The sequence below is a fragment of the Melanostigma gelatinosum genome (genome assembly GCF_949748355.1).
Source record: "Melanostigma gelatinosum genome assembly, chromosome: 3".
In the NCBI taxonomy this organism is placed as follows: Eukaryota; Metazoa; Chordata; class Actinopteri; order Perciformes; family Zoarcidae; genus Melanostigma; species Melanostigma gelatinosum.
In genome coordinates, this window is record NC_136636.1 from 18,076,124 (window position 1) to 18,088,842 (window position 12,719).

A 12,719-nucleotide genomic window follows, 5' to 3' on the forward strand; every position below is an offset into this window, starting at 1 on the left:
CTTGCTGTCTAAGTTAAGGAATTTCCCGACCATATGTCTTCTGTGAATATGTGTGTGACCGAGAAGATTCCTACAGCATGAGTTTTACCTCCTTGGCCTCTTTCTCCAGCAGAGCCTTCTTATCAGTGGTCTTAAAGGCATCGAGGGTGTTGGTGTTATACAGTGTTCCAGTAGTTGGACAGCAATGGGCTGGTGTCGGTCCATCGCTGACAGCAAAACACATCGAACATTTGTATTAAATTGTACTGTCGAACTGTACTTGTTTCTTTTCAATGTGCATCAATTTGCATTGTTGAATGCTTCTAAATAACAGGAAAGTGACAGCTGATCCAAATTTAGGTCAACCCTACACTGAGCTGGCTGATACACTTTAAAAGAAAGTTCATCCTTTCATTATTCCACAGCGATGAAAACTTCACTCAACTTTTATAAACACTTTTTCACAACATGGACAACCATTCGTACCTTTCATGACTTGTCTATTGTACTAAAAGACTTCTCAATCAATTTGAGAGTGGTATCAGGTTCCATATTGTTTGTCTGTTGGTGGTTGAACCCTTTCATCTACATTAGTACAATTCATTGCTTTTTTGAAGACTAAATGACACGAGGAGAACCTAGGGTTAAAATAAGGTTTATACAGGCAACATACTGTGTCAAACTTACACTTCAAATGCACTGAACTCCAAAGTCAGGCGAGTGGGCAAACCAAGTGGGTCTCCTATAGGACAGGAATGAAGAATAAAAGAGTTTTTGAAATCCCAAAAAATTGGCCTTCACTGTTTTCATATATGAATATTTCATACATTAATCACTGCATGATTAACTTTAGTATCATATGACGTCTAGAACTGTCAAAAGAGCGAAAAAACATTTGATCTCGCCGCTCACCGTTGTAGTAATATCCTTTAATAGATTTGGGGCTTTCGTCCAATCTGTAGTCGTTGAGTTTCTTCTGAGTGAGCTGATGCCAGAAGCCGGCCTCCAGAGCGCTGCTGAAGGGAGCAAACTGCAGCTTGAGGTCTGGAGGGGAGGACGCCGCTTCAGTGGTGTCAGATGCCATCACAACTTCACTAACAGGATGCGCTGCCAAGAACTGGAAGATGTGAAATGAAACAGTTGTAGGTCACAAAAGCTTATCACATACAATCAGTTAAGAATACATTATAACTTATTAGCTGCTGCGCTTGTGACCTCTGATGGTGCTGTTTGATACACAACCCAGTAAACAGTAAAGGTATACACTTATTCAGAGAAACTAGTGAGACAGTTCACCAATACGTCCATTAGTAAAGCACAAAACAAATAAGATCCATCAACCTGTGCATTGGTTATGGGAAAGTGAGTCTACTTATAGCGTGCATCTCTAAACATCTTCAATGGTCTTTGGCAAAATACAAGAATGTTTAAAACATTCACAAAACGATTAAGATATAGGGTGTCATATGTTGTACAAATGGCAAAGCCTGTTGCAGCAAAGTTGTGATTCAGGGCTATGCAAATAAAACGGACTTGATTTAACAAACCATAAACATGGCTATCTTTCTACTGTAATTATGCTGGTGCATTTGTTTAGGCTCTGTGGTAACTAGTGATGAGCATTTATTACTTTTCCAGAATAAATTACGAATAGATTAATCTCATAATTTACATATAGATTAATCTGGATCCTCTGAACACATCTAATTGTTATGTATTTTGATAATTTGTTGGCTAATTCCACTGTTTATATGATCAAAAGATGCTAACTGAAGTCCTGCTAGTCCTGTGTTGTTTTAAATGTCTTAGCACCAAGACCTCTAACCCTGGAACACTTTAATGGTCTCCTTTAGGACTTTTGAGGTTCATCTGTAAATGAACGCATGTTCTCAATCCATGTTCACTTAATCAGGACTTTTACACTTTTAACGCAGACCACACAGTGGAAGCAGTAGCTTTGACAGTTTCAACTGCCCTATCGGGTTTTAAACACGACGAGCATCTCCGACGAAATAATTCAAATGATACAGCTTTATTTCAAACCAGATTAAATCTGGGATCACGTTAAACACACGTTCATCTGTCAAACTGTAACAAGCTGAGGGTTGTAGTTACGTGGATGTTTAAGGGTTTGTGGACTTACCAGAAATCCTTACTTCCTGGTCAGGTGGGTCATGTGATCGCGGGACTTGTCAACACAGCAGTGCAGTCTGGGTAAATAGCCAGCCAGTTAGCAGCCACTTAGCAGCTAAAGAAACGTATGTCTTACGGTGCGCGTGTCAGAGAGTAAAATATAAAGAACCAAAACAAAAAAAAGAACAAGCTAACGACGAAGAACGACAAAACTGACAAAACTTTATACGTGCCGTTTCTTTTCATGTCGGATTGCACGGATTTGTAGAGGGGTGCGAGCCTGCGAGGAGTAAGTGTGTCACTTTGTAACGTTAAACGTTAACGTTAAATCCGTAGAACCGGTTTAACAGGGTTAAGCAGGCTACGTCACAAACGAAACATCATTGTTCTCAAGCAGGAAGAAGTCCACATTGTCTGAAATAAAGGCAAAGGAGCTACGAGTTCATATTCATCCGAATGGTTACCGGGAAATCAAAAAGTAGCTTCGCCTGGACACTGGAGTTAGTTAGGGGCCGTCTACAAACTACACTACTGCTGGAACAAGGGCACGTTTGATGTCTTATATACAGTCTATCATGGAAGTTGGAAGGTTTTTTTTTGTTATTTATTATTGTTGAATACAGTCTACATTGGTGAATAAAAACGATCTTATTTTCCCACACCACCAATAACAACATAACAGTGTCATGAAATAAACAATGGGCAAGGTAGATACAAAGCAAGACTAGTGTTAAAATACATATATAACAATGTGTAAAACATACAGGTTACAGGATTGTATTGTCAATTCTTCATCCCACACTCATACTCCCCTCCCTCAGTCCCCTTACATGTATCAAGCCTAATGTCCCATACTGTAGCACCATAATATACCATGTTGCAATTGATACTCTGTTATACTGATGAATTATACTGTATTATGTTATACTATATTATTATTAGGCTACATTGCACCTTATACTACATATTGTACCTCATACTCTTGTATACTACAATGTACTATGTCATACTATACTATGTTATGCAGATACTGTCTTACAGAACCATATACGATATTATATTTCTAAGTGTAATTACCTAACCACAGTATATAGTATCCTGGTGTACACTGCTTTCATATATGCTAGACCCACAGCTAGTATTCATACCATGTCACTTTACTTGGTAACTTGTCACTTACCTCCGCAACTTTGTGTTTAATTGCCCTTGTGTAGTTCAGTCTTGTATGGTGCATTCTTATATAGTTTGTGCATCATTTCTACTGTTATACTAGTTTCATACCACTTTATTTATTGTTCTTATTTTTTATTTTTACTTCATTTTTGTACTTATCGCCTCTGGGGATTAATAAAGGCTTATCTTGTCTTTTTGCAATCTTGAATGTAAGCTCCTCCAAATGGAGGCTCTCGCCCCCTTATTGCCACTGTCACGTGAAGACTCAGCATCAGACTTCCATGAACGCAAATTTTTCAGCCAATTCAGTACCAACATGAAACACTCAATGACACAAGGGAACATTACTGATAATGTGTTCTGGGTCCAACTGTCCCAAAATTCTACAACCTAAACCAAACCAAGATACACCCCACACAAGCCGGAAAGCACCCACTTGTCGATCGTCAACCACTCAAAACAAGGTTCATTTCCTTGAAGTGCTCACCATCTTGGCACAAATGACAGACAAACATCATGTCCTGTGTTTTTTGATTCTGACCATCTGGACTCGTCCAGTGACTGCTGTGAAAGGACAGCTGACAACATGGGAAAGACCGAGTGACAGCTTGGAGAGACAGCTGACGGGAGGGAACATACCCAAATGGGCCCGTAATGGGCTAGCTACCCATGGCAGCAGTCCCCAACACTGGTTCAGTTGGTTGGAGACACCCGCTAAATGCTACGACAAGTAAACAAATTAACATACCCCTAGAGCCTGCGAGAGCGATGGCGCAAGATGGCTCACAGACTGACAACACGGTAACAGACCCAGGAACGGAAACGACTGCACAAAAAGAGCACGGCACATGAAACAACAGCAGCAGGACACTGTAGCAGGACACAGCTTCAGGTGTGCATTTGTGGTTGGGAGAAACATCAGCAATAGGCCTGCAGATCCACCAAGGGAGAAAAAGTGCTTGAGAGAGCAGAGACATGGGTCTCGCATTGACCAGTACTTCTTACGAAGCAACCAGTCAAATCAGTCGAATGAAGCACAGCGACGGGACACAAACCAAAGTGCGCAGAGCATCAGCACCCCTGTTACTGAAGAGGGAAATACAAGCACAGAAATGCTGGTGGAGTGGCCCACTCAACCACAGAGACCTCCAACGGAGAAAAAGACCAAAGTGCACAAACCTGGTGTGAAGTGGCCCAAAGCTATTGAAAAGACAGAGTGGGAAACCATCAACAATGATCTATCCAAAATGTTGGAGCAGCAACTGGGCACTACAACTAGAAAGCTAGAAAAGATGGGCGACATTATCTATAACTATGGAGAGGAGCGCTTTGGAGTGAGCAAAGTGAAAAGCAGAAAAACAGTACCAGCACCAGCCAAGTCCAGGAGACAGCAAGGAATGGACAGGCTAGTCAGAGAAAGGAGACAGATGAAAAAGCTGTGGAGGAAAGCCTCTGACACAGAGAGAGAAGGCCTTGAACAACTGCAAGCGGACATCAAGAGCCGACTGGCAACTTTGCGAAGAGCAGAGAACTTGAGGAATGTTCCTGGAAGTGCTCACCATCATGGCACAAAGAACAGACAAACATCATGTCCTGTGTTTTTTGATTCCAAGATACCTGCTTCTTTAAACCATATGGATAAGGGCACCAACATAGACTCCATAATAAACCATGACTAAAGCTAATATTTTGGAAACATGGAGGTCATGAGATCTCTAACAAATCATCTCTTATTCATTATGTTGGAATATAACTGTTCAGTCTGTTTTTGCTTTAAATTGAGGCCTTGAATGCTGTTCCAAAGGGTTAGGGTTATGGCTAACTTTGCATCTTACAATTTAAGCGTAGGCATACTTTTGAGTGGCAGGTGGAATTATTGTTGTGAAATGACAGAACAAAGTGCTTAGAAATAGATTTACTACTCAAAGTGAGCCTCGTGTAGGCATATGGGAACTGCTTTTCAATCTGCTTGACTGTGGTGCTCTTAACACAAGCTTGATGTTGACGCTGTTGTTTTACACGTCACACTAGCATGAGTGAGTCCACGACTTGCCGTTAATACAGACGTTAGCATGCTATAGCGGCTGTAATGGCAACAGTACACATAGAAATGGCCACTTGATGACTATCCCATTACATTGACTTGAATGGGAATGTCTGTTCTACTCATATTCTACTTTTTTCCATCGTTGAAATGATCTAATGGTTTTGTGGGGGGAGCCAACACTCAATTCAAATTTGAGGATATAAAGACTGAAGGTGAATGTTGTAGATATATTTGAGAAAAAAAAATGTAATTTGTGATTTTGGGCTATATGAATAAGCATAACTGCAATGTATTGATGGAACCCAGCAATGCATTAAGAAATAAAGGTGTATGTAGCCAAGGCTGAACTACCAATTACCTAGGTGGGCAACCTCCCAGATGCCATAATCATATTGTCCTATTTGGAAGACGTCAAAATCTAGTTCAGCATACAATGAAGCTGCCATCTGTTGTGTGAAATAGATGAGAATTTAGCTGCCTAAGGGGCTCGACATCAAATTGTTCCCCAGGGCCCCCAGACAGGTTAATTCCACGTATGAAGCATTGTTCATGTACATAATGGAGTAAATTCAACCACCGAAAGTATATGCCCATTTAGTATTGCCACATTTAGATTAGTAGAGTAGATGACTATTATCCCTCAAATCAGAGATTTAAGGAGATTTAAGGAGCATTATTCAAAACAAAAGTGATCATTAGAGTGCTAGACCAAGACCTTTACTCTCTGTTGCCAGTAACTCTGAATGAATAAAATGGGCAGTTAGAATTTATCCTGACAGAAATATCCATGTAATGATCATCAAATCATTCAGTGGTCACATGATGAGATCACTGTGGGACAGAATGTTACCTCGGTGGAAGATGACGAATGTATTTTCAGACCATTCTCCCCTCAAACAAGTCTGTATAGGGCGACCCATATATACGTTTGTTTTTAGGTCGCCACTTCTACTGGTCGTAGTAATTATGACAGAAGGAAGTCAGGTGATGTAGTATAAAGAGCAACAAGGTCGACGCACGGAGGAGGCCGGGGTGGACAGATGGGTCACACAGGTGTTAGAAATGCTCCTAATGTTTATGCTGAAAATACTTTATCAAAGTTAACAGTACAAATGCTACTACAGTCCCCAGCAGGAGGATTGTGTCTTTTCATCGTTGTCACCTTTTACACCAATGATGAGTTTACATCTGAAGCATCGTAGTTTTTCCTGAATACCAGCCTGACACTAGCTCCATGTTTGTGACTGGGGTGTAATGTAGAGATGACGGGAGTGCAATCACACTTCTTCCAGCTCAGTTCCACCCACCACTGATTTGTTTGATTTGGCGAAGCAGTGACTCAGAACCCGTCTGTGTTCACTGGACACAGGAAACATTATGGGTCTCTAGATGTTGCTACAGTCATGGCATTATTCAGTGAAATACAATAATGGACCCTTGATGTGAGAAACGTTTTGAAAATCTGTGCACTGATTTGACAGTGGTTACATGTTAATCGTAGAACCACCTTGTTTTTCACAACAGGATTGCAGGCATCATTGTACTTCAATGCTTCGTCTCTAGAGCCTGATGGAGGCACTTTGTGTTTTTCCCAAATATTTATTGAATACAAATGCACTTACATGAGCCTCAAATTAACGGTTGCTTTTCCACTGCATTGTGAAATAAATATAATTTGGTGTTCTTTGGCTTATGACACAATGGGAGTTGCGAGGCATGCGCTACATCACATCACGAAATGGACGAGTGTCATCAAGTGCAAATGGTTGCCATGCAAACACATCACTGTTTTTGTTGAAAGTGTGATTACTTGTGATTCATATAAGTATATATTGTATTTGCTGATACACTCACCCATTCTACTTGAGGATAGTGAAGAGTTGCCAAAGCACAAACAAACAAAAAAGACCAGAATATTTCTACAGATTATTCTTAAGATGGTGATCTTAATGTGTTAAAACAATGCGTATTTTGAAACCTTGCATGTTTAAAAACTCTCAAAAGAAGGATGAAATAAAGTAACAACCAAACTAACAGATCCCTTTGGGTAACAGCTCAGCCGACACTTTGATTCGTGTTTCTTTTCTGGACTGAAGTTAGAAAGGACAACTCATGCTCCATATCCTGATGGTCTAATGATGAGAAAAACAAAGTGACAAATGCACGTTTGTAAAAATGTTAGATTTATTGTATTATGTTACATCTCTGGTTCTGTACATTGATGGTGCAAAAATGAATACAAATAAATTGGATAGATTCTTTAAAAACACATTTTGGGACATAGTTTTCCTCCGCTCTGGACCAGAGTCAATATAGAGTCATGCTCCTCTTTAAGAGGGTGAGAGATTACATCATTTTGGTGTCTGGTCTGAGAAATAACATAGACAGAATAAATAACATTGAAGTTCGAACTGTTTCCTCAACTGTTGCCATGAGTCTAAATCGAAGGGCAGTAAGTTACAAAAATAAGATTTAGAACAAACCGAAGTAACTGACGGTCAAAATACATTTACAGTTTTATCTACACTTAAAAAGCTCACCTATGGGTGTTGAAGACATTCAATTGATGCAACAGATGTTCCCTTCTTATCTGTCAATATCAGCACCGTCTATGATTTTGTCCTACTTCTTTGCTCTGCCTGTCACAAATGAATGTGAAGAATATTTTTGAAGACTCGTTTGAAGTTCCCGTTGCAGAGCGGGTAAATAAAAGGGTTGAGAGTTGAGTTGATGTAACCTAACCATATGGTGAACATGTGAAGGTCGTGGTGCACGCACTCTTTGCAGAACGCCATGACCATGAACGTTATGAAGTACGGTATCCAACACAACAAGAAAGCAGCGATTATAAAGCCCAGCTGCTTGGCTGCCTTGTGCTCTTTGTGGATCCTCAGGCTTTGGATGCGGTGACGTGATTGGTCGATAAATCTTTGCCACGTCTGTCTCAGAGTCACTGCATTAGCTGGGTTCAATTCTGCGTCTTCGACCCCTTCCTCAGTCCAGGGCGGAGCCTGACTGGGGTGGTAGTTGTTGTAGAACACAGAGGTGTATCTCTGCACGTCTGAAACCTGACCGATGTCACAGATACCACTCACTGACTTTGGCACTGTGACGTGACATTCGTTTAAAGACGCTTGAAGTTTGTTCTCATTAATCCCCTCTGAGCAAATTACGTCCTGTGGCACCGAAGATCGAAGACTCAGGGGAATCTCAACGTCTGGCTGCGTCTCCTCAGTCGACAACGTGCACCTTTTGACCTTTTTTGTCATCCTGAGGCGCTTTGTTGTAATGGCAAGCAATGACGTCTGATGGCACTTGACGCCAATTTTTCTGTGAGATCTGGATGAAGCAGTTTTAGATTTATCGGAATCCTCGAGCGAATATGGCTGATCTAAAGTGTTCTGGTCCAACAAGCGGTCATTTTTAGACAGTGTTATTGGACCTTCAAAATCCCTCTTGGGTGATTTGGAGTCATTTTTCTCTGGCGTTTGGGCATTTTGTCCAATCTCATTTTCCCCAAATGAGTCGGTGGGATGAATGATTCTCTCTCTGTCCCTGAGATGTTGCCTTACTGCCAAGTAGATGTGCGTGTAAAACCACAGCATCAAAATTGAAGGTACATAGAAGTTGAAGACGGCAGTAATAACCTTAAACCACGTGACAAAGCGGAAATCAGTGTCACACTTGCTTTCCTCCTCAGGTTTAAGGTCTACATGAGTGAAAGACCTCCATCCTAAAATTGGAATAATCCACATCATTGACAGCAGCCAGGCTCCAGAAATCATCACACTGGCCTTTCCGCGTGTTCGATACTTTAGGTACTTAAACGGCTGTCTGACAGAGCGGTACCGGTCCAAACACAGGATAAACAAGCTGAAGATTGAGGCCGTGCTTGCCACGTAGTCCATGATGAGCCAAAATTGGCAGACAGCCCGTCCCAGTTTCCATTCGTCCTCCAACAAATACACCAGGTTTAGAGGCATAACTGTGGTCCCCACGATCAGATCTGCCACTGACAGGCTGACAATGTAGAGGTTCCCGACGGTGTGGAGGCTCTTCTCTCTCTTCACGGCGTAGAGGACCAGCAGGTTCATCATGATCGTGAGGAGAGAAAGGAATCCCAGGCAGACCCCCAGCAGGGCGTTGTGGAAGTGGCCGTGGAGGGTCAGCGTGTGATTGCTCCTCAGTGAGTCAGCATCGAGGAGGCCGCCCCAGCTGTTGTTGCTGTCGTTGATAAAGTTGTTGGTGTTGAGGTGAAGAGGGTCTGAGGAATGTGACAGACCAGATTCCATCATGGAAGGTGTGATGGTCACCTCTAGAGCCAGTCATATCATGGACAGTGTATCTTCTGTCGGCCAAAATATGTATGAAGCAGTAGGTTTAAATGAGGCGAGGGACGTGCATTTACACAGTTTGGATCCAACACTTGTATGGCATAACAACCAGTGCACCTTTATGTTACAAAAGTAATCCTTTAAATTCTGGAAAAGGCGTTCATCCATGTTGTCGTGATCAGCAGTCCATTTTTTCCATATAAATCCAAACTGTTAACACCTGGAAAACAAAAGACAAAACATTATAATGTGTTACATAGTTTCATCCGCCCTACATTTAACTCACTCATCACTCAAAAATGTGTTGTACTTATATTTGTTACTTTAATGTCTGAACTTTGCAGAATGATTTGAGTATAGACACGAGAAGACTTTTTCACATTCGTCTGTCCTCCCCTTAAATCTGAGTTCAAAAAATGTACGTGACAATTTTGTGACCTGTATGTTTGGAGGCCAATCACGGCCCAATATTCAACTCACGCAAGTGTGATGTGGAAACTGGAGACCTTCAGTGCACATACACTGAGAATGGACATTTCAGTGAAATTGGAGACATCTCGTGTCCAACAGCTAAAGTTTTGACATGAAAACTATTTGTGTAGATTCTGGGTATTTCAATGAGGAAGAAAGATGTAACTCTATAGTGGTGGAACAAGTATCAGACCTTTTACTGAAGTAAAACAGATACATGAATTCAAAATCGGATGTAAATCTTTTTAATTGGATGTACAGTACAGGCTAAAAGCCCTCTTGCTCTTTGGCGGTCTGCTGGCTGTCTTTCTCACACAAAGGGGAGGTTGACAAAACCCATCAATGACACAGCAGGAGGCAAAAAAAAGGAGGCAAGGAAATGCTGCTGGTGTTTCATGGAAGAATCTGGTTTGAATCTGCAAAGCACAGCTAGATGTCTCCTATGAAAAATATATCAATATGCTGCTGGAAAATCGTATCAATTGTCTCGGCTGTTTGGGGTATTGATTTTTTTTTTAAAGTGAAGACTAAAATAAGCCCGTTGCCATGGAGGCAGGGTGGCGTTTCTGTAGATGTAATGAATCTGAATTGAAATATGCATTCAGCCTTTATTCTTTTACTCAGACCAAAGTATAAAACATTGCATAGTTTTTAGTTTTTTTATTATCCAACATAAGATAATTATTGTGTGTTATTTTGCTAATAAGACCATCACATTAATATTGACTTTAAAAGTAACTTTTAAAAAAACAGCGGATGTCTGGGTAAAAGCCACCCTGCTAAATGAATAAAAGAAATTAAGAAGAAATTAAGAAACTTTAAGAATATGGACGTGAGGTTTGGCTTGTCATCAACAAGAAAAAAATGATCAAAATCTTAATAATTCAAGTCGGAGAGAGGGAGGAAGGAAACTCGAGTAGCTCATTGATTATGCAGAAATCCTTTAGAAACATCAGTTTCATTCCCATCAATCCATATTCCTCCCTATTTATCCAGCGGATGCGACTTTATCTTTTTTTAGCTGTATCTCCGTATTTCAGTGCATGTTTACTCACAGATTACACTCAGGAGGAGGAAGAAGAAAAAACACCAAGCTCACAAGGGTTCAGTGCTTAGTATGGTAGGGAAACACTCAGGTTTTTTGTTAATGACTCATTCTAACTGTTTGGATATATTTCTACAAATATGGATATGTTTTTATAGTAAATGGGTCAATATTGGAAGAATAAAGATGTCTTAGCTCTCATCAGTCCCCGTGTTTAAATACCATTGCCATATGGCAACATGATGGATGTTCATGTCTCCAATGCCTGTCAGGTTTAATTTGATCAGGTGGAGACACTGACAGGAGCATATTACAACAGTCAAAGCTTCAAATTGGGGATACAGTCAGTTTCATGCCACATTTTGAACCAATTAAGGTGAAGGGGAAACTAAAACACCAGTATTGTGAATCTATACTTCATATTGTGAGCCTCACATGAGACACTTTAATTGAAGCCACTCAATTAAGCTCTCTGATGGTTCATCATTTGCTTCCATAAATCTCTGTGGCTGTAAATGTGTGACTGTAGCTTCACATTTTTTTCTCACTGGGTTCCTATCTTCTGTGTTTACACAATAGCTGCCTCTGCAACACAAATATTTAGGAACCGCATATTACTCACCGACTTCTTAAAGGATAACAAGATCCAAAAAGGAGAAGAAAAAAACATCCACAGAACCGCTGCGTGTTTTCTGTATGTGAGCAGCGCTCCTTATCGCAGCAGAAAAGGACAGGGTATTTATCCAACGCTAATTGTTCAACAAGATTATCTGGAATGACCACTGCTTGTCTGATTTCATTACAAAAGTGCGGGAACACAGATTCATCTTTTTGAGACCTGATGGAGCCTATTCATCGACGTGAATAACGAACGCTTCAAGTCGTTGCGCACCACCTGTTGAGCCGCTGCATGAAAACTTTTAGGCTCTCAGCGCAACAGAAAAACACATGCTCATTTAGCAAAAGGTGGATAATGAAATTGCCATTGTCGGCCATTGTCGGCTGCCTATCAATCAAGTCTATCAATTAAAGTTAACGCAATGGTGTAGATAGTTTCTGGACTTACCAACCAATGATTTCTTGGATTTCCAGGAAGGTCTGTTTCATTCCAGCTTGCATTCCGGGTGATAATCACAAAACGAGCGAAGGACAGGTCTTGATCTCTCTCTCTCTCGCTCGCTCTCGCTCCCTCTCGCTCTCTCTCTCTCTCTCTCTCTCTCTCTCTCTCGCTCGCTCTCGCTCGCTCTCGCTCCCTCTCGCTCCCTCTCGCTCTCTCTCTCTCTCTCTCTCTCTCTCTCTCTCTCTCTCTCTCTCTCTCTCTCTCTCTCTCTCTCTCTCTCTCTCTCTCTCTCTCTCTCTCTCTCTCTCTCTCTCTCTCTCTCTCTCCCTTTGGAAGGATAGACTTTGGAGTTTACATGACATCCCGCTGAACAGTGGCAGCCAATGATCTTGTTACTGGAAAAGGTTTTCACTGATAGAGTTGCGCGTTATGATTGGTGCATGAGTCAACATACCGTTGCACGCAGACTGTGAGGAG

At 41.2% G+C, this 12,719-nt stretch overlaps 2 protein-coding genes across 2 annotated transcripts in view; both read right to left on the reverse strand.

Moving 5' to 3' along the window:
- atg7 (ATG7 autophagy related 7 homolog) overlaps positions 1 to 2,481 on the reverse strand; it is a 54,008-nt gene extending 51,527 nt beyond the window's left edge. Inside the window, exons 1-4 of the mRNA XM_079266251.1 lie at positions 2,123 to 2,481; positions 892 to 1,096; positions 667 to 721; positions 89 to 206 (exon numbers count right to left, since the gene is read on the reverse strand). Coding sequence (XP_079122377.1) covers positions 89 to 206; positions 667 to 721; positions 892 to 1,063 — 345 coding nt within the window. The 5' untranslated portion in view covers positions 1,064 to 1,096; positions 2,123 to 2,481. The remainder of the gene's footprint in view (positions 1 to 88; positions 207 to 666; positions 722 to 891; positions 1,097 to 2,122) is intronic.
- Positions 2,482 to 7,974: 5,493 nt separating this feature from the next.
- Positions 7,975 to 9,627, reverse strand: hrh1 (histamine receptor H1; the record flags this gene model as incomplete). Its single annotated transcript, XM_079266254.1, has 1 exon — positions 7,975 to 9,627. The coding sequence occupies one exon, from the start codon at positions 9,625 to 9,627 to the stop codon at positions 7,975 to 7,977; it is 1,653 nt and encodes a 550-aa protein (XP_079122380.1).
- Positions 9,628 to 12,719: the final 3,092 nt, after the last annotated feature.